The sequence below is a fragment of the Taeniopygia guttata genome, chromosome 1A (genome assembly GCF_048771995.1).
Source record: "Taeniopygia guttata chromosome 1A, bTaeGut7.mat, whole genome shotgun sequence".
Lineage (NCBI taxonomy): Eukaryota > Metazoa > Chordata > Aves > Passeriformes > Estrildidae > Taeniopygia > Taeniopygia guttata.
In genome coordinates this window covers 45,975,482-45,999,898 of record NC_133025.1, presented here as the reverse complement: position 1 = coordinate 45,999,898, position 24,417 = coordinate 45,975,482, and the positions used below count along the sequence as shown (strand labels likewise).

The following is a 24,417-nucleotide window of genomic DNA, read 5'->3' as shown; positions in this document are numbered from 1 at the left end:
GGGATTCCACTAAAAGAGAATGGTAAATAGGAGAGCACATTTGTATTTATAATTACAATTTGCAAACAGCTGATTTGGCATTTCAGTGACTGGACCAAGACAAATGGGAAAATAATAATCTTTGCCTAATCTGGAAAATGGAGGGTTTTTTCCCTGAAAGAAAAAATAGAAGTAGTTTTAATAGTATTTTGCCCTCCATTATTGTAAGTAATCTTGGCCTAAAAATATAATTTTAAAAGTTCAAGAATATTCAGTCTGACAATATTGAATCAAAGACCATTTCAAGTAAAAAAGTTATTGTACCTTTGATGAATGCAAGACTCTTCTGAGAACCTTCACGCAATGCTATTAGTGAAAGTTTAGTACTACAAGTATTGTGATTTGTCCTTTGTCTATCAGTTCACAATATTAATCAAGTTGTTCTGTAAAATTCTTCACCAAATTCTTCAGTAAGTAATTAATCTGTGGGTAATTTTTTCTTCTTATGAACAGTAATTTATTTCAATCTGTTTGGCTCTTCTCCCAGTCACAGAGTTCACAGATGGAAAAATAAAATTAATAAAGATGTAATTGGTGAAATAATACTACAGCATTCACCAAGATAAATATAATTTATTGTTATATTAAAGTTTGATTTAAAATAAGAATTGTTCATGGCCACCTAAAATCTGCTGTTTACTTAGAGGTAAACCAGCAAAATGTTTTATAGAGGCTCTGTCCATAAAGGCTGGGATTGTAAACACGCCTTTATACTGGTGTTAGACTGATGTCCCTCTAGATAAGCAGGGACATTACACTTTTTACTGCAGCATCATTTCATCACAACCACCATAAGCATCATACAACTTTACATAAGACTGTAGTTTATAGGCAAATAAAGCTCTCCAGCTTCACCTTTGGACAGTTCAGAGTGTGTCACTGGCTCAGGATGTTAGCTCCAAGTTTTAAAATTTGCTTTCTATGACTTCACATAAAGTTAGAGTAACTTAATATTTAAAATCTGGCCAAATTAAGAAAGTTTGTATTAGAACAAGCATGGGGAAATTATTTCTTCTAAGCATTAAGGTCTTTACATATTAAGAAGAATTTAATATTCTGAATTTGCCTTCTCTTTTTCCTTTCACTGTAGCTTTGATCCCAATCCTTTACAAAGGCACACCTTCTGGACGATTGTTATAGGTGGGACTTTCACATGGACTGGTATATACGGGGTTAACCAGTCCCAGGTCCAGAGATACATCGCATGCAAAAGCAGATTCCATGCAAAATTGTAAGTCTGTCTGCAGTTACTGTCTGAATTTAACAGTGGCTGCTCTTTATAAGAGAGATTTTTTTTTTAAAGGAATGAGTGGGGGTTTGTCTGTATAAATTGCATTTATAAAGGCTAACAGCTTTTACCTTCTGTTTTGTGGACCAGGTAGAAGAAATTTGGCACAGTAATTTCTCGTATATGAATTACATGTGATTGTTATAACATTGAACTTTGTGCCTGAATGTTTCACTGCACCAGTATTTTCATATAGAAATAGCTGCATTAAGTTTATGTGCAACCTAAAGACCAAATATTGTAGTACTTACCCTGATGTCATATCAAGACAGTATCTTCAATTGCTGCTCTACAAAACCTAAATCATTGTTTTGGATTTTGCATGAGTGAAGATGCAAAATAGTAATGATATCTATACTATTATAATAAAATATATTTCTAGAATATTTTTCCATCACAATGAATATAGGTGTGAGGAAATCCAGAAATTATCTATTCAGTGATAAAATTGCTGAGCAATTTGTGATCATAATAATCATGACATATTTTTTAAGGAATGACCTGTGGAAACTGGCAGAGGCTTATGTTTTCCTTGAGTGTAAACATTTCTGATGAGTCTTTACTCTAGAATGGAGTATATTACTAGCTCTATTATCTTATCTTTGTCTTTAGAACCATTCCATTAGTTCACAGCTCAGGATTTAAGTGATCTCATGATTCATTTATAGAAGAAATATAGAAGCACAAATCATGAAAATAATCCCTGTACATTCAGTCATTCTATGGCACAGTGACATACAGAGAAGAAGCTTTATGAAGGCTTTCACTTCATAAAGCTAGCAAAATACCACAAAATCATGCACCATTTACAACTGAAATACTTTGGTTTTATCAGTAAAGAAAATCTGCTCTTCAGCCATTTGTGCTGCAGACAGGAATGAGCTGATGCTCATTATCAGGTACATCTCCAGGGTTCCCTGACACATTTCCAGCATACCAGGTTGCTTCTCTGCAGTCTGTGGCACATGGCTGGGTTCTAGGTTCTCAGTGCTGCAGAGGCAGGAGGCACACCACACATCTCCCTGTGGAATGACTGCATATGGGAGAATAGATGCACACATTGTGCCACATTTGTGTGCCAGTCAGGCTGTGCCCCTCTCTTGCGCCCTCCCTACCTTCTTTGAGAGCAGAGACACCTCCAGAGGGTCTCAGAAGCAGAGTGTGACCAGAGGGAATCTGACACCATGGCAGCCTCAGGGTAGGTTTTCTGAGCTGTTGCAGCAGCTTTCACCAGAGCTGGAAGCTATCTGGTTCTGTCGGGGGTTGGATGGAATTTAGGCTCTCATATTAATAGTTGTGGAGCCTTTGTCAGTAGGGCCCTGTCCTACTGGCATGGGTGGTTGGATTCTGTGGCGTCTTGCTTGTGCCTTGTTTGTACAAGATATTTGCTCTGCACGGAGAAATCATTTTGCATAATAGTTGCAGCTTGTCACAACTATAGACGGTGCTATTCTGTGGTGACTATCTAGTTCATATTCAGGTGTAATCAAACACATTTGACAGGTCATGTTGTTGGCCTATACCTCTTATTGTCATTTAATCTGTACATGGAGGTGCAAAATGTCATCAGGTCAAAGTAATAGAGTTTTATACCCCTGTGCCATTTACTGTAAGGCTTTTTAAGAGACAGCACAGTAACACATCAGAGCTCAGAAAAGTACTCCTTCACAGATCCCAGCTTGCAGGTTTTGGGAAGGCCTTTAACAGTGGCACAAGACAGGAATTTTCTCAGGCGTTGGGAAAGGATTTCAGCCCATTCAAGGAACACCAGTAGGTAGGAGCACACTCTGTCATCTTCGAACAATGACTAGGCAAATTGAACATAATGCTTACATCTGAATGATAAGAGGCACTCAGAGCAGAAGAGCTACACTGTCAGAAAAATATGGGCTACTAACACATTTTTTCTCCTTTCAAGGTCATCAGATGGCATATTTCAGTGCTAAATTCTTAGAGCCAGATTGAAATAAGCTTTCCTCAGTCAAAATGCCTACTTCACCCACACTCCACCCTATGTTACTCACACAGAATTAATGGAAACACCTCCCTCCAACAGTGCTACAATTATTATTCTCCATTGCTTAATCATAGGGTGTACCATGAGCTGGCATGTAAATTGGAAGGAAAAAAAAAACTGTCTTTCAAACACTGACGCAGTTTATAAACAAGAATTGCTTAAAAACAAGACAAACTATTTTCCTTCTGTGTGTTTCTCTTGACTTTCTAATCTTTACTACAGGCTCTAGGCTAATTATTCTATTACATCGGTTCAAAAGAGTTGGATTGATTTTATTAATTGGTTAAATTTTGTGCTAAATCAGTTTCTGGGTGTTGTATATAAACATAGATTATGTCAGTGCAGGAACGGCTTCTGCTAAGTGGATGCAAGAAATCCAATCAATATGTAAGCATCTATGTGAAAGGGACTGCTTAATTTTTACTGAATTAGTTTAGAGAGGAATTTAAAGTGCTGTTGGTTGCATGTTTTGACCACCCCCTAATTGCAAATACAAGGTAAAAATGCAGAGTTTTCCCTACTATACAAAAATCAGCTTTTATTTATATAGGTCTTTTCTAAGAATTTTCATTCTGTTTGCCAATAGCTTTTCTATTGCATAAAACTCATAGTTCAATTAGCTAATCTACATTATGCCTTTCTGTAAATGTCCATTTCAATGTCTGACAAGGCTTATAAAGTCTACTTCTTTGTTCATCCTGCTGGTCCTCTACAGAAATACAAAGGATGTTTCCCCTTACTTTCTTGGGAACAAAAAGCACTAAAAGGCTTCCTGAAGCACTGCAAGCATGGAGATATTTTCACAGAAACCAAATGTCCTCCCAGAGGAGGTCTTACCAATTGGCACAGGTCCAGGGTATGTGATCTGTCAGGAAGTTAAATCACTATCAGTGATACACAGATAACCAAGAGGCAATTGCTGGAAAGGAACGCTGTTTTTCAAGGCCTTGCTCCCCATGAGTATGTTTTCTTGAAATGACCACTCTAGGCGAGAAGAACTTTGTGACCTTGGAGATACCAAGAGATTTGTGACCCAGGAGACATCAAGAGCTTAGAAACATTTGAGAAAACCAGAGACTTAGATGGATAGCAAAATCCCTCACTCAGCAAGGAGAACAATGTGTTGTTCACTTCCAATAGAAACTGCCTGTTGTGTGACAATGGCAGAATTACTGCCTGATGAAAACACGTCTGGTCTCACCATTATCTGAAGCTGAAGCTTGCATCAGGATGTGGGGAGGCGATGGATGATACCAGACTCCAAGTTGTTTAGTTACTAAAGGGCTTGTTGAGAATCCCCGCTCTCTGGAAATGGGAGCCAGAGGCAGCTCTAGACCAGGTCCCAGGCCCCAATTTCTCATTGCTGCTTCCCACAGAGACGATCTCAGGAGGAAGTGGGAGATTTGTAGCTTTACAAGAGCAACTCCAGCATTGTGTAAGCACGATACTACAGCTCCGGAGACAAAGGAATGCTGGTGCTGACTATAAGGTACCCCACACTTGGATCTGGGGCACCCCGCCTTACAAATCTGCTTGAAGTTTGTCAAGGGGTGTGGCAAGGGGGAAAGAGCATCCTCTGGCCTGCTGCTTGCAATGTACAGCTTGTACACATGATGAAATGTGGGATTGCTCTATCACTACCAACATCTCCATTGTCAGGGAACAAGTGCTCAGACTGTGACACCAAAACCAGAAGTGTCATTTGTACATTTAGAAATGTGATCTCACTCTGGGTGAAATGCTGGGAGCCATATGGTGACTCCCTTGCCAGCAGGCAGCTGCTGACCAGAGGGTCTCCTTGGTGCAGGCGTGGGTGCTTCCTTGCTTGGCGCTAGCAGGGTCTTTTGTGTGATGTTGAGCTCTAACATGGTGTTTCCATGTGTCTTGGTGCAGGTCCCTCTACATCAACCTGGTGGGACTCTGGGCAATCCTGGCCTGTGCCACACTGTGTGGATTGGCCATCTACTCCATCTACAAAGACTGTGACCCATGGACAGCCAACCAGGTGTCGGCACTTGACCAGGTACGACCCCACATCTCGGGGGAAGGTGGTGGGAGGGTATCTTTCCTCTGCTCCACAATAACCAGATAAAGGCAGCTCAAGAGTCAGGGGGTTGGAAATAGTGAAATGATGAAATCCTGTGTCAGGCTGAGACTACAGTTCCTGGAGCTGCAAGTCCCTCAGCACTTGGTAAGGTGGGCAGCAGGGAGAGCTGCAATGTGGAGAGTTCTCAGTCCACCCACCTCTGCAACTGTGTGGGTTTGTTACTCAGAATGGGTTCGGGAGTGCCAACATTGCATGAAACTGCTTCGAAGAGAAGTGAGGGGAAAAGAGCAGCAGCACCTTTGTGAGCGACTGTGGGTCCCAGTGAGCTGCTTTGTGTCATCCAACTCAAATTCCTCTGGTCTGAAAAAGCAAAATCCTTTTCAGATTCAAAACATACTTGTGCCCAAAGCACACACCTGGAGGAAGGCTATTAGCAGGCAGCTCTTTGCTAGTGATGGTGAATCCTTCCCTCCTTCGGAGGAGAGATGGGCAATCCAGCTGTGCTGCAGAGAAACCACCTCACCACTGATGATGACCTCTCCCTAAATAGACCTTGAACAGCAGGCTTACCTGAGGAAGAAGAGTTCTGGCAACCCATAGACTGGCGAGAGCTAGGGCCCAAGGAAATGAAATAAGTTTTATTTGTATGTTTAAGTCTAAGATAATCACAGGCTCTGGATAATGCTCCAATGGAAAGACAGGACAGATAATGGGACACCTGAGGCAGCCCAACTTGGTCTTTAAGAGTAGAATAAAATAAGAGCCAAGGTAGAAACTAGAAGGAAATTAAGTTTTTTCTGTAAGTCAAATTCATTTGGTAGAAGCTGGAAGAAAGATACTAAAAATATTAACTTGTCTGTGAAAATAAAAAAAATGTTCACAGGAAGAAAAGCTTAAAATTCCTCTCTCTTTCCAGACTCAGATCTTGAAAATGTCAAAAAATGCAGATTCCTATATGGAAATTGATCTCAGGTTCCAATATCTGAGTTTATTATATTATATTATTTTATTTATATAATATTATTTATTATATTATATTATATCTCCCTTTTTGTGGAGTCAACAGCAGAAAAAGCATCGGTGGTACCCAGCCCCCTCAAGGGAGTGATGTACAGAACAGACCACCTGCTGCCCAGCCCTAGCTTCCTCTACAATTGTCACTGGAAACCGAGGTCCTGATGGCACGGCATCCCAGCTGGGTGGTCTCAACAGACTCTCTGTAGCTCTAGTGGACATTTTAGGATTGGTTTTCCCTGTAAAAAAAAATCAATAAATAGAGAAAATAGGGCATTAAAAATTAGAACAGCTGGACAGAATGTCAGTGAGAAGGCTGTAAAAGAACATTACAATGATAAGATGAAAACTTAGGGCAAGATGGTAATACTTCTTAATCTGAATTTTTCAGCTAATGCCATACCTAGTGCTGGATATCATGCGTGATTATCCAGGAGTGCCAGGACTTTTTGTGGCTAGTGCCTACAGTGGGACATTAAGGTAATTTAATAGTCTGGAAACTATTACCTATTTTTCCTCTTTTTTTGTTGGAGCTAAAGTTACTAAAACTTTTGTAATTATTTCTTTGTCTAGCTAATTTCTAGTATTTGAAAAAATCACTATGACCTCTTTGATGATGCAGCTTAAAAATCCATAGTTTCCAGTATTTGGGTTGTAGGATTTAAAGTTGTTTGGAGTTCAGTTAGCCTCATGATGTAAAGCACTAACAAATCCTTCTCTGTGCTTTTAAAGCCTCTCTGCTATAGGAATTTTTGAGTATTATGGATGGATGTTACACCAAATAGCTACAGTTGGAGAAATTTCGTATTGCTCATCTTTAATTTTCCAGTTTCAAATCTGCATAACTTCAAAGTCGTCTGCCTTTCCTTACACCTGATCTTTAGAGACTTCTTTTCCAGAAGTCTCTGGCTTTTCTCGGGCTTCCAATTGTCTTGAATGAATCCCATGAAACAACAATCACTATATATTTGTACTGTAGGAGACAGATTGATACCCTTCTATCCCATACTGGGGAGTGTTTTGTTCAGCTTTCCCAAGGAGTATGTTTAATAAACACTGTTACTCTCAGTGAAGGCTCTGAACAATAGCAAGCAGATAGAAATTAAGAAACTTATGAATGTGACACCAAAATAATTTTTTAAAAATTATGAATACTTGTAGCTACATAAATAGAGGGAACAGCCAAAATATTAGTTTCACATGCTGAAAAAAAGCTGGTGGTTTGCAGGAGCAAGGTACATGCAGACAAAGGATCACGTGGTTTGTGCCTTAGGAGTGCTGGCTTCTCTGATCCCGCAGGGAACCTACAGTACTTGGGTTTGGACTAGATGCCTAATTTTTAGGTGACCATAATTAGATTATCTGAATCCTCCTCTGAGAGTGCATTAAAAGTAAACAGTGATGTGGGACTTTTACGTACCCAAATATATATGGCCAATAATTTGTCAAGGTATCATGTATACTAGTAGTGTTTACAGTCTAGCAATATGTAATAGATATTTCTATCCAGTTCTCCAGGCCCAGCCCAACTTTTCAGCAGCATGTGCCTTGACTTCACCAAGGATAATTACTTTTAAAAAATTTTTCTTAGTTGTTAGCTGCATTCTCTGGAATAATAAGTTATTTAAACCTGTGCAGCAGTTACATTAGTTTTCTGGCACTGTTCTAGACAGTGGCAGTTTCTCTTTGCCAGTAACCTACCTGTTATCTATAATTTTAGTTTTTAAGATATAAAAAAATTGTATAAATATTGCCTTCTGTAGTACGGTGTCCTCCAGCATCAATGCTCTGGCTGCTGTGACTGTTGAAGATCTCATTAAGCCCTACTTCAAATCTCTCTCTGAAAAGAAGCTGTCATGGATTTCCATGGGGATGAGTATGTCTGGAAAACATCTTTTCTGCTTTTGCTTTACAAAGTGAAGGTTTGATTCAGACCTTGCTTATGATAGTGCATGTCAGGAGTAAGTAATTCACACCAGTGGGACTATTTTGGTGCAACATTTGAGGGAGACAAGATCAGCTTTGTAGGTTTTACACAAATGGGGGACGAGTGACTTCAAGAAAAAAAGGAAACCATCTTGTTTGGTCTTTGATAAGGAAAGATGCACTGCATCTGTGTTCAGTATTGATTCACAGTTCTACAAAGCCAAGTATCTATGATTTAAACTCCTGCTATTTTTCTTTTCATTTCTTCTCAAAAATGAGAAGTGAAGGAAGCTGTGTTGTAACAATTTTTTTTTAAATTGCTGTGCAAGCAGTAGTCTTGTGTCCCAAAAATATTCTAGACAGCAAGAAATTTCACATCTTCTCTGATATAGTCTCAGACCATCACTCTGTTTAGCTCCTCTGCTTAATGTAACTCCAAGAGAATCAGAACTAGACTGAGGAGATGGTTCACATCTGTGAAGTGCAATTGTCATGTCTGCTACTTGTACTGCCTGTGACCAGCTGTAGCTGTAACCCAGGAAAGTGTTTGTAGTAAGAATGAAAATACTTCTGTCCCAACACAGTGTCATGTTGGAGCCCATACCAGGGATCATGGCAGACTGATGGGAGGGCAACAAAAATTAAATATTTTCACCTGAGAGAATTTCTTTAAACATTACAAATATTGTGCTTATGCCAAAATTGTTGTTTGTGGTATCATGAGTTGCCTGGCACATCACAATGAATAGTGCGATTAACCTCTTGCTAGAGCAGTGAAACTCATTGGGGCAGAGGTGGGAAAAACAAGTAAGCCAGTGTTACGGCTCCTGGAAAGAGACACTATGTCCTGGTGACCTGGGATGCTCCCTCTCACTGTGCCAGCTCCCAGTGATCTGCCAGCATTTACTCTTTTGCTTCCTAGACTTTAGGCTGAGAAGTGAAAATCATTCCCTCAAATAAGGACAATGACACAGGAGATTAGCTGAGAAACATGAATAATAACAAGTGCCACTATGACTAATCCATATGACTGACATTTATTAGCTAATCTCTAGCAATTCACAGAAAGAGGATTTTGTCAAGTTTGCGTGATTTCTTCTTAATGTAAACAGAAACCTGACTTTTTGGCCAATTCAGACTCTCTTAGAAAAACTCCAGATGTTAACACTTTTCTCTGGGAGATGTTTGGGCCATGCTGGGTTAGACAGAAACTTTTCCATTAGTGATTTTCAAATTTTGGCAGATTTATACATTGTTCTTCCTTTCACACACAGGCCTGTTTTATGGTGGAGTCTGCATTGCTATGGCTGCAGTGGCATCTCTTCTGGGAGCCTTGTTGCAGGTAGGTGCCAGACAGCTTTTTCATGCCCATGTTGAATGACCCAGAATAAATTATGTAAGAAAATAATTGCTGAATAACATTATGAGATTAGTTTTTATTCTTTCTTGGGTACTGATGTGAAACCGCCCATGGCCTGTGTTTTAAGCATCCATATAGCAAATCCTGGCAACTGAGTACCCACCACTTTAAAAAGTCTCATAATTTCTTTCTGAACATCTTCTCTTCTTGTCACTTTGGAAACTTTACCTTCCTTGCACAGCACCTGATAGTAGACTTTCTTCCTCAGGCAGCGCTCAGCATTTTTGGCATGGTTGGTGGCCCCCTTTTAGGACTGTTTGCCTTGGGAATCCTCTGCTCCTTTGCAAATGGAATTGTAAGTAGAAGTTTAAAGACCTGTTCATCCAAAATTTATTGATAGTTTTGGGCTTATCCTTCCCCCTCTCCCACTAATAATTTGAAGTTGGGCAGCAAGTTTGGTATTTTCTGTGAGGACATTTCCCCTTGCAGCCTTCTCTTCCTTATACCAAGGAAAACAGAGCTGTATAGGAACTTGAATTTCCATCCCATGAACAGATTTACACATCTGGATTGGGGAAAATAATCTGAATAAAAATGAGGCTTTGACAAGGATTTCTTAAAACCGGTTTTAAAAGCAGGGACAATGCATCTTAAGATATAGCTGAACAATGAGTAGGCTCAGAGAATGCTGGTCAGGGGTCAGGCCACGAAAATGGGGTCTAGGCACTTGCAGACCAAATTAGGTATTCTCAGAGTGCTTCCATATTGTAAAATTATCATTTCCAGATGAAAAACATTTTCCATCAAAAAAAGGATTTGACAAATTTTGTTAATATGGTCCATGGCTTAGTCTGGCAGGATTACTATTTAGTAATAGTAATTGTACTATTACTATTTACGGGTTTACTAATTTATTATAGTAATATTACTATATATATGGTAATATACGAATATATTAATATTAGTATAATATCTTACTATTACTATTTACAGGTTTACTAATCACTGATCTTTACTTCTTTGCAGTTGAAAATTTCATATATGTACTAAAGTAAATAATAAAAATAATTACTAGCTCTCAGCCACAACCTCACCTACCTCTGGTGTAGAAGAGAATTTTTGCTAAAACAAGTCACATGAGAAAATTGAAAAATTGCTTCTGTATTTGTTCAAAGAGGGCCTCAAATAAAGCAGGATTTTTCCATATACCATGAAGATCAAAGTTATCCTTTGTAAAGACCTAGTGGCCAAATAAAAAGAGCTGTGCTCAGGAGCTATGAGAAAACATCATATTTCCCCAAAAGGAAATGAAGTAAACTCCCCAGCACTTCCCAATTGTATATTTCATTTCTGCTATGGAGGCTACTGTTTAGCTTATCTTGACTATTTCTAACTCATCTAAGTGTTGTTTCTTTCAAATATCTTTTGCTTTTCATGTAAATCCAAGTTTCACTTTTTGTTTTGCAGGGGGCATTTGTGGGTCTTGTCAGTGGCTTCATTATTTCACTTTGGGTTGGAATTGGATCTCAGATTTATCCTCCACTTCCAGAGAGAACCAAGCCACTCTATCTCTCAACTGCGGGCTGTAATATATCCTCAGGAAATTTAACATCAACAGAAATTCCATTAACAACAATTTTCAGCACACCAGGTGCAGAAAGGTATATGAGTTCATCAAGTGCAGTAACAAAGCATGTATTTTCTTTAAAGAAGCACAAGTATTTGGGTTACTATAACAATCCCCTGGTTTATCTACCACACTGTTTGAGATGCAGCAGTTTTCTCTGATTTTTTTTTTTTTTCCTCTCAGACTGAAGTAGTTTATTTGAGTTATCCCACAACAGAAGTCAAAGTGAATATTTCTATTGATCTGAAAAGCTTCGGTTCAGTATTTGAGTTCACAAGCTTGGACATGTCTAACTGTGGGCCACAGTTTTAAACAAAGATATAATTTATAGTTATTGGATTAGCTTCCACAATCTGTCACATGAATTAGATAAATTGGCAGTTAAAGGGCAAAATGCCAGTTAGCAGCTCTACCTACAGCAACTTGTCTGTGCAGAACAGTTCTAATCAGCACGTTCAGAATGGGCACAATATACGGGATTTCCTCTGCTTTGCAACTGCCAAATGTCTTACTCTGGATGATCACAGTCAAGTTTAACGTGAATGGTAATACAGAGAGCAGCAGGAACAGAAAGAAGCTGAAAAACCATATTTCTAGGGTTTCCAAATCCTTACACCTTAGAGCATTGCACAATCAAGAGATACCTCGGTTTCATATTCCACACCTCTCGCATTGCTCCTGGCTGCCGGGAAGCACCTGTTGCAACAGAGCACATAGTCAGGGAGAGCAGAATGAGGTGTCAAGACAGTTTCTCTGCTCTTTAGAGCCACATGAGGCTGATTTCCTTGTTTGTTTTTTTTGTGTCCCTGCCTTTAAATAACATCACCTTTGCTAAATAATTTAATCCCTTCATCTGGATCACTAGAGTGTTCAGCTCTGCACTAGATTCATAGTAGAGACAGGACAGTCCTGTTTTACCTGCTCTGTCTCATGCATTGTCTCACTCTACTGGCTAGCCTTGTCTCTTACAAAGGAACTTGTTCTGCAAATTTTGGAACAAATTTTCACTGCATAAATGATTGTATGGAGGTGACTCAAGATTACCAGGTTGCTTGGTTTAAAAGTATCTCTGTATTTATATACTGTCTGGAAACAAGCACTTTCAAGTTTTTTGGAACAGAAAATTAACCCTTTTTCTGCTTTATTTTAGGCCTGCCCTGGCAGACAACTGGTATTCCTTGTCTTATCTCTACTTCAGCACACTTGGCACGCTTGTCACAGTAGTTGTGGGAATAATTATCAGCCTCCTAACAGGTACTAGTTTCAGAGCTGTGATTGAATGTGTCTCAGGTCTCTTTCAAACTAAGATGTCCTGAGAGCCACAGGAAGTGCCAGTAACCTATTGCAAACACTGTGTAAAGGTTACCATCCTAAATGGAATTTCTTCCCCTCAGCGCTTCTTCATCCCACTCCTGGTCTTTGCTCACAGCAAAACTTACTACAAATCTCTAAGGAGAAAGAAGTCTCAGCATATTTTTAAACCTAAGGGGCAAAAAAAGAAGAAGAATTAAAAAGACATCTGTCTTTTTGCAACATGGCAACAACTTGGAGCAAGGATATACACACATGCTTCTAGAGGACGAAAGCAGTTTTATTTTGAGTGAGTTCAGAGCACTCAAGGGCTGTGGTCTGCATCCATAGAGTGCATGCTTTTCACCACATTCCTGAAGAACATGCCTAAAGGCTGCAGAGCCTCTGCATGGCTATTTTAGCTTCTTTCTCAGTTTCCCAGTACTTTTGTGCAAAGGTAAAAAGCAACTTGCCATGGGTAAGAATAGGGCGTTCTGTTCCAGCCCATGGCCTCACTACTTCTGCATTCAGGTCAGATGCAAACTTCACTTGTCATTCACCTCATGCATGGCAGAAACAGCAAAAAACCAGCTGTTTCCACAGCTTCACCCAGTATCCCTAGTCAGATTCATATAACAGCCCTTATCTTTGAGGCTGTTAGATTTCAAATTTTTAGACTGATCCACAATGGCTCCAGGACTATGAAACTCCAAACTCAGTAGACAAACTCAGTTCTGTTAACTTCCCTATGCCTTGCAACTAATAAGCACAAGGTACATAATCTAATTGTCTTTTCCTTCTCAGTTTTTAGATTTGCTCCACACTTTCTTTCAAGCACTCTTTCAATGCTCTTCCCATTGCTATAGTGATGCTTGAACTCAAATTTTGCTTTTTACCAGATAGGGATCAGGTTACCTATAGGCCATGAAACAAAGCATGAAAACCAGAAAACTCAATAAATCTAGATGAGAAATACTCAGCCCAAGAACAGAAGCACAAAATAATTAACCCAGTCACAATGTCGCCCTTCTTCTCCTGGAGCACCTACATCTCTTTTGTTTTCCTTCCAAGAATAGTTACTCTTCCATGCCTTAAAAATGCCCAGACATTCCATTAACGCTCATCCCCCCCATCTTGGGGATGTTCTTAAAGAAGTCACTATAAAAATTGCTGGTGAGTTTGGAGACAGGAGTCTTCCTGACAGGGAGCTGAGAACTGGAGCTTAGGGTTCAGGGTAGCACTTGGTGCCACAGCTCCTGAACTGGCAGAGTTGTCCCAGACATCATTGTATGTGAATCATTCTTTTCTGGTGATTGCCAGATTCAATTTTTTCCAAAACAGGAAATCTAAGGAGGATCTAGGAAGCTGGGAAGTAGCTAAGGCATTTCAAATAGACTTCGAGGGATCATTTTATATATTGAGAGGAGCAGGATATGCATTTTTGTAAAGAAGTGATCTCTAAGGTCTTTGATTGCTTGATGGCTTTTGCTGCGTGACTCTGTCCTGCTTGCCTGGCCTGGGGTCTGATACATAGTTTGCATGTGTAAAACTGGCTGAATAAAACTTGTCTATTTTGTAGGAGGACTAAAGCAGAACACGGATCGTAAATTCCTGCTGACCAAGGAAGATTTTCTGTCCAACTTCTCATGGTCTGAAACTGAGCAAGTAAGTGTAACTGTGCATCTCTGATTTAAATCAATCTTTACTCCATGGTAAGAGGCAAACAAATTTCCTATTTTTTTCAATCAGGATGAATAGCACCTGATGCTGCCTGATAGGACTATCTGCTTTAAGGCAGTAGCAGAGCACAAGGTGCGTGGGAGTAAGGCAGCTGCTGCAGGCAAGGAAGCAGTTTTGCCACAGCTTAGCTTCAGTCAACAACAGAGAACCAACTGAGAAAAGGGAGAGTTTTCTCCATGTTTCTGCTAAAATACTCCCTAATTGTCCTCTGGGAAGCTGCCCCAAGGCACACCTTGGACTCAGCAAAGCTTCCTTTGTTTGTGAACATGTGTTCTTTAAAGTCAGATTTTTTTTGTAACTTTGGCTACTGTTTGAGAGAAAACATTTCTAGTCAGTGTATCTATGTCCTAGCTCTCATCCTAAGGGGAACTATTATGTAATAACATCCATTAGAAGGGAGAGTACAGGGAAATTACTTTTTAAAAATAAACTACAGATCATTTTTCAATCAGTATCATCAGCTGAACATTCAAGCTCAGCTTTATTCAGTAGTTCACACAATAATCATATCTTTAAGATGGTCCAGCTTGCAAAATGTTTTTCCTTGATACTGACAACTCCTTCTAGAATGATCCTATGTATTTCAGCTTCTGGATAAGAGTACCAGTGAAAAAAAGGGATATTTTACCATACTATTGTAATGCTATTTGCCCATGTCAGTACTGGAGATCAGCTATCCAGTTACTGTCTTTCACTGTCTTTAATGGGTCAACATCTGTTTCTACTTTCTGGGAATTTAATCCCTGAAGTATTTTGAAAAATATCAAAACAATCCAGCACCTACATGGAAGCTAATGTCCACAGCCATTCTTTTTTATGCCTGGAGTCAGAAACTAGTCTCTTTATGTATCTGTCTCTTATATGGCTAAGAGTTGAATAACAAGTAGTTGGTATCACAAATACTGCAGAAAATTGATGAGCTAAAAATCAGGGCTAACTGATTTTTATAAAAAACCAGGGCTAAGCAACTTTCTGCACGTGAGGAGCTCAATATCTCATTCCATTTAATAGAAATGTGACATCAAAGCAATGATGCATGTTAATCTGCTCTTCCTGTCGCAGATAGGGCAAGGAGGAAGGGTTGTGAGTCAATAGCTCAAAGACCTGGTGGTGACATATCAGTAGATATGAAAACAGCAATTAGAACTTTGCACACCCAAGCCAATTTGCAGGACAAGAACATTTTGTGTTACAAGAACATTTTACACAATTAGTACCTTATGCAACACAAAACTTTCCATGCCCCTAGAAAAATATCATCTACTGCAATGAGTAAGTATTTGTGCTCTGTCAGCAGCCAACATGTTTTCCTGCAAGGCAGCCCTCTGTGTCAGGCCTGACTCTGCTGGCCAAAGAGACGTCAAAGAGAGGTTTCTTCTGTTTCACAGCATTGCTTTTGTCTTTTGTTTTTTAGCCAGAGAAAGTGGAAGTGTTGAACTGGAAACCATTTACCATGGCAGACGAGGGAACTGACAACCCTGCCTTTAGCCACATTGAAATGGATGTTGCAAGTGACAAGAACAAAGTCAATGGTCTTCACATATGACACAAGGCCATGTCAGCCCATGAGGACAGTTTTGTTCATGTCAAGTACTGTTGACGTTCCTGCTCTGGGTCAGTTACCAGCTCTGCTGGGGTCATGGGCAGGCACAGCTGAGCTTTGTGGCACTATCGCCTTTGCATGACCTTGACATTAGTCAAGGAAGGAATCAGGTTTTTCTTGCACTTCCTCACACTCTCTGGTTCTTGGTGACAGAGCCTAAAGCAATGTTTCTCTGTGAAATATTTGCTTGATATTTTTGAGCCTCCTGGAAAATATTTGCTTTTAATCTCCTTTCACCCTCAAGGTGAATTTTTTATTTGGGAAGAGTACTGTTCACCCAGATATGGCTGTTTTTCTGGCCTGGTGGGGGTTTTTTTTGGGTTTTTTTTATTTTTTTTTAAATTTTTTTTTTTTTTTAGTTTTTTGGGGTTTTTTTAAGGCATTGGAAGTATGAAGAGATTAGGGTGTGGGACTTTATCAGATTGCAAGAAATAGTGGGTCTTTTTTTTTTTTTTTTTGTATAGGAGGAATATTTAGTGCTATCTGGTTCCTCTGTAGATCTGATTCTGAGATCATATTTATTTTGCTGGTTCTGTCATCTGTGGTTTTTTTAACCCACTTGTTTCTTGGCTACCTGTACCTTCTCCTCTGCGCTCACTGCTGGGAGCTGCAAGAGTGACTTTGGTGGTGGTAGAGGCAAGAGTCAGTACTGTCTTTCCCTTCATGCCCTGTCTCCCTGGTCTCCTCTGTCTTGCCCTTACAGAGCTGGTCCTCATGAAGAAAATAATCTATTTACACTTTTTATTCAGTGCCAGAGACAGAACCACAGCAGCTTTCTGCTGCATGACCAGCTTGCTGGCCTAGGATTGTTCTTGCACTGGCTGGGCACAGTGCAGCAGAGATGTTAATAAAGAAGATTCCCTATTGACTGTACTGGACAAGAGTGAAGGCTACATCTGCATTTGCCACAGCAGTTCTCTCCAGAGCTATGAGCTGAAACTTTCTTAGTCCTTTGTGTTCTTGCAGTCCTTGTTTTCACTCTGGGTACTCCTGTTCCAGGTTGGTTCAGATCAGGCAAATGCATACTGTGTTTTGGCAGGTGTGCAGAGTCCCCTGCACAATTCTCCAAGATGGAGAAGGGATCTCAAAGGATGTCATAGAGTGAAGGCTTCTCCAGGGCTGCAGGGCTTATGGAATGGCCTGTCCTCTGGTGGGGCTGCCAAGAAAGGTAAACAGCCCATCCACGTGAGACCATGCCCTGTGCTGGTGTTTTGGGAGTGTAAATACCACCATTGCTTTCTTCTCCTGCTTGCTTTTGGGTACAGTGGGGAACAGACTTGACCCACTGTGGTGTTTTTTTGCTTCAGACTTTTACTATGGCTATACAGGAATGTTTAAAACGCTTCTACAGCAGCAAAATTAAGTTGTAAAATTAAAGCCATTGCAGGAAAGATGAGCTGTGTTGCTTAGAAGGCAGTCATGCTTGGGAATCAAATTAAAAACTGACTGCATGCCTTAAACACTTTCTAAAAATTATACTGCATTTGTGCCAAGTACTGAGCTGCTGTAACTTGGAAAATGACACAGTGCCAGCTTAGTTACCTTGACTGGGTAGGATCTAAATAAATTGTTTTCTGTCCCCTTGTGACAGAGGGCACTTGATGATCTACTGCATAAGATGAACTGTTAGGATAGGTGAAAAAATGGGCTCCAAGGACCAGACCAGAAGAGGCCAGCCAGACGCTCTGTGGGTGCCACCAAGGCCATGACTCCATTGGCTAACTTAGTGCAAAACTATGTGGTGATGGAGGCAGGTTGCCCCCATGCCTCCTGAAGCATTTTTTTGCATTATCCAATGCAGAGTTTCGGGCCAGTCCCTTTTCTCACTCCTCTTCTGTAGCTTCAAGTTCAGGTCAGTGCCTAAAGGCACTGTGTGGAAGGGCTGTGATCAAGTGGGATAGATCCCACTATGAGTTATTGTCTTCTGTCCCTTTATCTGAGATCTGAGACAAACAATAGCATCCTGAATAAAGTTTTCTAGGATTCAGGACAGGAATATCTCTGTTTTGGGACTATGCAAGTTACTCTGAGACAATTAGCCCATTGACTGAATCAGCTGGCTATGCTTCTTAAGTCTCAGAAGATAAGTGCAGCTCATTCAACCTTGTGCCTTGTCTTCAAGACCCAGAAACAGATACTGCATTCTGTGCAATGGAATACTTCTTCAGCCTTGGAATATAATAAATTATATTTACCTGGTACTTTCAGCCCACAGATTTGAAACAGGGTAAGTACTGCTATCTCCACGCTGCTGCAGAGTGCTGAAGTGCACTGGTGTGCCTCTGTAAACCTGTGCTTTGTGAGAGAGAGTAAGCTGTAACAGAGAACAGAAGCCTGCAGCAAGCACTTGATCTGTGCCTGCCAGTATGGCTACGGCACTCCCAATCCAAATGCTGAATTCCAATCTGAATGTGCTTCTCCAGAGGGTGACTGGTCACTGCTGTGTGAAACAGCATCACCATGTCCTTTCAGGATCACTCTGTGTTGAAATTACTGTGCTGTAGTTGATGCTGCCTTAGATAATCTGTAATTTCTACCTGTTTTGTTCATGAAGACTAATCTTCATGGTTATCATACTTTAAAAATGTATTTTTCTTCTCCATGCTTTGAGTTTACTTAGTTGTTTAAAACAGAGAAAATGCGTAAATTAACATCTTACCTCCCCTTTATTGTTGAAGTCATTATTTAAGCATTGAGCAGTCATTTAACTTGAATTTTAGTATGAAGTGAAAGTTTGGGCCAAGTGATATTTATTGGTCCACAATAAAAACTCAGCAAGATGAGTTTAAACTGGGAAATATATCTTGCTATAAGCGGTTTAGAGACAAACACACTTATGGTTTGCAGGTGACCTAAGCAGCTACCCCATTTTTTGCTATCTAATCTCCCATGACTGCTGCAGACCTATAAAGTGACACTTTTCGCTTCATTTTTTCCTATATTCTTCTTAATTGGCATCATTAATTAAAACAATTAATTGATTTGCAATAATATTTTCTCTGGGAAAATATACTGTCCTCTGCTAGCTGAACTCTAAGCCAGGGCCTTCCTTGTCTGTGTAAAAGCAAGATAATTCTTGAAGTCTCCACCATACTCCTGCCCCCTGATCCTTCATTTCTCCCATCTAAAAGCTCACCTGATAAAGAAATGTGGGATGCTCAAAACTGATTCATTTCACAGGAGTGGTAGCACTCTGCAGTGTCCAAATTACATGCAGCATCTGGCAGAGTCACAAGACAAAACAATTAGGAATGTGTTTAAGTAAAAACATTAAAAAAACCCAACCATAAAACCACAACATTACAATATTTGACTATGTGACTATGCAAAAGAACCACAGAGAGAAAATAGTGATAGATTTTGTCTGGTTTTGGTCTGCATTTAAATTTTACTTCTATCTGACTGGTCAGTTTGCTTGCTGAACAAATAAGGTAAAAAAAAGAAACTCATGAATGACAAGCAGTAAATATTTCATATGCCTAATTTATTTTTGAAGTTTATTACATCACATTATACAAGCATTAAACATGGCTTTATGTTGATGATTTTTTTTAAAGTGTGAAAACTTGACATTCTTCTCCATAGAACTTTTCTATTTACAAATAAACAATCTCTCTATATACTTTAATATATATATATATATATATAATATATATGGTCAATAATGTAACTCCCCTCAGAAAGATTTAAAATAAAAAATAACTGATTTGTAAACATGTTTTCTGTCATAGTATTTGGTGGCTTGAATGTAGATGATGTTCTATTCCTAGATTTTTCTTTTGTCAGAGTATCCATGTTGTTAATTTACATTTTTTATTATAAGATCTGTAAAACCAGCATGGGACAGAATGCAAAAAACTTAGCAAATGGGCTGAAAAACAGTCCCAATATACATTTTTAACTTGGTTTTAAAAACTGGTGTGTAACTGCTCATGAAGTACATGCTGCTGTCAAGAATGGCCTATGGAGAACAATACTGTGCTGACTGCAAAATGATTTTACAGTAAATCCTCTGATGTGTGCTGTCCTGCTTGCTATGTAAAATGTCTGTGCCATGCATTGAGGTTGCAGTTTTTTCTCATTCCATTGAAGGTAGTGCTCTTGTGGAGCTGGAATAAGTAAACAACATACAGGACTGTCACATGGACATTTAAACAAAACCCATCATCAGATCAAGAATAAAATGGCATAAATTAGTTCTCTAGAGACTATTAAAATTCCATTTATTATTATACTATTATTTGTATTTTATTTTTATAGTAAATAAAAAGGGGCCATCTTTCTTGAGTGTTCTGCTATGTAGCTCTGAAGGACTCCAGGGAAATCTGTTCATCAGACCAGCAGCAGAGAAACCTCGATGGGTTGACTGGTCAAACTGAAGTGGCAGAGATGTACTCAGGGTTTGCCAGGGAGGTCAGGGCCCCTTGCAGCATCATACTCAGCACAAGCTTGGCAAGCAGCCAACCCATGGTCTCATTTACAGCAGAGCAGGACACATCTTCTAGCAAAGTGTTGTCAGGAAAATTCATCATAATGCAGCTGTCTTGAAAAGTACTCTCAAAAGCAATTATTATCTATTGCATTTCTGCTGTGCATTATTTGTTTTGGCACATTTTATTGCAGTGGTTCCTCTGGAGTGGAAATCAGTTTATATTCTACTGTGTTTCAGTTCAGCTCTCAAAGTTACTGAGATCTAAACTGACAAAGCTGCATCTTACTGCAGGGATTTGCAAAGGTTCATTCTGCTCGTATGGGTAGAACTGATTTTATGCATGGCTCATGTCTCACTTTACTACTTAGTAAACAGTTTCTAAGCTCTGGTCATTTGTTGGTTTAGACATCAAACAGAGGGTATCCAAAATAATAAAATTATTCATGAGAATTTGGTCTGAATATGATTTTGCACAGCTATTCTGCCCCAAAATTCCCAGGCTGCAACTGTAGGTGGTGGATGGTAAATACTAACCCATCTGGCATGTGTGTATTGGAGGCCAACACTGCCTGATCCCCACCCCATATTTGCAGAGACAGAAATACTCCTATTTCCCCACTGTCCTGTGGTCTGTGTCCACAACTGCTGTGAGCAGAAGCAAAGATGAACAAATTCACTTCCCCATTAGTCAGGATTTCACCCCACAATCACTAGTTGTGCTCCCCACTCAGTTTGGCACTGAGCCACCACAGAACAGACTAATCCTGAAATTCCTTCAGTGTTTATGTTGTCTCATGAGACTTTCAGGGCTGGGCTAGGAGCAGCTGATAAAAGGGAGCTGCTATGTCATTTATCCTCTTCAGGTAGGATGGTGGGTTGCTACTGGGGGAGGTTCCTTGCTTTTTTGTGTAGGCAGGCAGTGGCTACAGAGAGGAGGGTGCTCACATTTCCTTTCGCCCCTCTCCTTCCTCAAGTCATATTGCCTTTCATCAAAGCTCCCCCATCTCATGCAAATAGCACAGTTCTCCTTTGCAGTGGAAAAAAAGTTAATAGATGTAATTTGGTGATATTTGTCTTGGTGCAAATGGTCCTATTTTCATGTGGAGCTTGAGGTATCTATCCATAGGATCTTGCATTGTGTGGTTTGTCCAGAAGGGCAAACTCTACTCCTTCTATCAAATTACTTTTAGAATAACTTTTAGAAACTGATTGAAGAGCTTTCAAAACACTCAGTACTTTGATTCATGTTGCTCCATCCAGCACTTAGGATGTCTTCAAAGCTACAAGTCCACTCTTTTTGGGTTAATAGTCTGGAAATTTTTAATTTCTTAATTAAATAAAAAATTCTTAATTTCTCAATACTAAGGAATTTTCTAAAGGATATTGACAGTGGCTTTTTTTGCCCACGTCTAATTTACATCTGTGTAGACTTGCTCTGCATTAAGGATTTCAAGCTTTTTCATACTGTTGTTTTGTTGTTTTTTCATGACTGTTGTTTTCATGTCTGTTGTTTTGTTTTTTCCCTCCATCCCTTCATAGATAATGGAATGATGAATACAGAAAGTGCTACAAGTGTAGATATTCTGGATGACTGTGTTTTATTCTGCTGACCTTCTTAATCTGTCTTTGTTTGTTTGTTTGTTTTACTTAGGCAGATAGGTCTTTAAGACACACTGTCTGACATCTGTCTAGTGTGTCAGTACACCCTAATTCCTGACTAGGCCTCAATGTGATCTGGCAACACAAATACATGGGCAGTCCTGGGCAAGATGCCCTAACCTGATTTGATTCCTTCAGACACCAGACAATCTTATAGCTGAAAAGGCACTGTTCAAAACTTTAACATATATTACCAACTTTTCACAGTGTCATTTCCAAATAAATGACCCTACAGCTAGATACCTCTGGCTACATTTAGATGCTTGGCTATCTGCACTTCTGACGCCTACATTTTTCAGCGTTGTTTGACCAGCTGATCAGACTCATGATCATGCATTTCCTTCTAGATAATACTTCAGTATTGTGGAGCAATGGAAATGATCCTCCTACGTGACCTTAACTGGTGGCAAATGCAAACTAACACAGTTGGGTCCACTGTGGAAGGGAGCAACGCTGCCATGCACGTGCTGCAGGTGGTGCACACATACAAACACTGCCACATTGCCAAGGCGCAGTCACTGTCTATGAAGTAGCAACTTCATGAGAATGAGCCATAAGATCACCAAGTTCTGTAAAGCATTGGAAGTTTTGTAACTGCTTTGAAGTTCAGGACCTCAAATTTTAGTCAGGGCCTGGGAGCTTCCTGGCAAGAGTGCAGAGACTTAGTATTGATCTGATGTGCTCATGTTGACATCAGCTCTAGAGAAGACTAAGCCTTGGAAACACCTCTAATTTCAAAAGGCTTATGACAAAATCCACCCTACTGAAGATGGGCACACATGTGCTAAATGCACATAACATTACTGACTATTCTTTTCAATGCAGTCTCTGCTGTAGGAAACCAGGAAATTTTTTATAAACAAAAGTTCTCATCTTCTTTTAAGCAGTTTCTTCCTCATCCTGTCATGGCCACTCATTGTGATAAGATTTTCCATTCTTTTTCCTTTCCTTCCGCTCTTTTTGCAGACGTTCTAGCTCAGCTTCATACATCATTTCCTGAATCAGGTACTTTTCTCTCCTCATTCGATCTCTCAGATCTTTTGGAAGATCTGGAATTAAGTAGGAGATCAGATGCTTTATGCAAAAGACAAGGTGCTGTGAACACAAAAAGAAAGGAAAGAAAAATGTAAAACCTCAGGAAGAAAACAAGTAATTTTGTATCTTGTGAAAGCCATCTCTTTCTGATATGCAGACAGATGCTGTGTTTAAACTAAATCCATTACTAAATTTTAAGAAAGAAACATGAAGTTTTTTCCCCCCAAGAACTCCAGCCAAAGACAGTGGAGTGTGGGTCACAGCAGAAATTATGAGCAGGTGGGTTAAAATAAAGCTTCAGAACTGTTCTATGACCTGTGTGTTCAAAGCCCAGAGGTCACGATTTGTTGTAAGGTTGTTTGGACAGAGCCTGGTATTAGTTCTGGTATTAGTTTCTGCTCTGCAGGAAGAGGAGGCTTAAATGATGTAGCACTTTCCTGTTGCCATAAACACTTACATCAAAATTAGAAGTAGTGTATCTATACAAAAGCAGTAATGTGTCTATACAAAACAAAACCTAAACATTTTTTCTTACACTGTGTCTCTTATCCAAAGTCATATTCCTGTTTCTGTTTGATCAAAAATGCTGCTTGTAGATTTATTCACTTCACTTAAGAGGAGGAACAGATAAACAGAAAAATCCTCCATCTCAGAAAGGACACATATTCTAGATTGGAGAAATAAAGGTATTTCTTCTTCTCCAAGCAGAACCCTTCTTTTGAAAGCTACTGAAAAGAGAATGTAAAATGTTTTCCCATGTGTTCTTCCCTCATGATAAATAAATCAACAATACTCTAATTACTGGATTTTTTTTTTTTTTTTTTGCCAAACCTAAAAAGAGGGAAAAAAAAGCCTCTTCCGTCAGTTTAACCTGGACAAAGAATTCCTTTTGCAGTGATAAGAAATACTTCTGTTTGTTTTCAAAGGAAGTTAAGTTATCCAAAACAAACCACACTCAGAGTGCCAAAAAGGGGCCTGAGCTTAGACAGTTACTTAATTTGTGAAAAAACCTACCTTGAATCCCCTATCTCTTTGTTCAATCTTTATTGTAAGCACTGCAGCAATCACAATACAACCATTAGTATTTTCAAATAAAAAGGTTGTGGTTTCTGCTGCAATTACCTTTTTGATTTCATAGATATAGTTAAGTTACAGTTAAAATTTTATAGTTATTATTATAGTTTGCAGTGTCCATAAGCAGAGTGGCTCATGTGGAGGAAGGCAGGTGTAAGCCAGCCTATGGCTTTGGTTGAGACAAAGCAAAGTCAACTGAGATGTGCCTGGTAACAGGCAGACACTAAAAGTTGTTCCACAGCTGGTCACAAATTTGGTTAGACACT

The 24,417-nt window shown here is 39.5% G+C and overlaps 2 protein-coding genes across 25 annotated transcripts in view; one reads left to right on the top strand and one right to left on the bottom strand.

Annotated features, from left to right (window-relative positions):
* SLC5A8 (solute carrier family 5 member 8) overlaps window positions 1-20,185 on the top strand; it is a 29,500-nt gene extending 9,315 nt beyond the window's left edge. Inside the window, exons 6-15 of the mRNA XM_030262496.4 lie at window positions 1,130-1,270; window positions 5,238-5,367; window positions 6,797-6,885; window positions 8,169-8,281; window positions 9,606-9,673; window positions 9,960-10,046; window positions 11,159-11,352; window positions 12,469-12,572; window positions 14,188-14,273; window positions 15,763-20,185. Of these exons, the coding sequence (XP_030118356.1) occupies window positions 1,130-1,270; window positions 5,238-5,367; window positions 6,797-6,885; window positions 8,169-8,281; window positions 9,606-9,673; window positions 9,960-10,046; window positions 11,159-11,352; window positions 12,469-12,572; window positions 14,188-14,273; window positions 15,763-15,894 (1,144 nt within the window). The 3' untranslated portion in view covers window positions 15,895-20,185. The remainder of the gene's footprint in view (window positions 1-1,129; window positions 1,271-5,237; window positions 5,368-6,796; window positions 6,886-8,168; window positions 8,282-9,605; window positions 9,674-9,959; window positions 10,047-11,158; window positions 11,353-12,468; window positions 12,573-14,187; window positions 14,274-15,762) is intronic.
* ANO4 (anoctamin 4) overlaps window positions 19,415-24,417 on the bottom strand; it is a 200,514-nt gene continuing 195,511 nt past the window's right edge. For all 24 annotated transcript variants that reach the window (XM_072923263.1, XM_072923266.1, XM_072923267.1 and 21 more), the window contains one exon: window positions 19,415-23,137. In XM_072923263.1, the coding sequence (XP_072779364.1) occupies window positions 22,946-23,137 (192 nt within the window). In that variant the 3' untranslated portion in view covers window positions 19,415-22,945. The remainder of the gene's footprint in view (window positions 23,138-24,417) is intronic.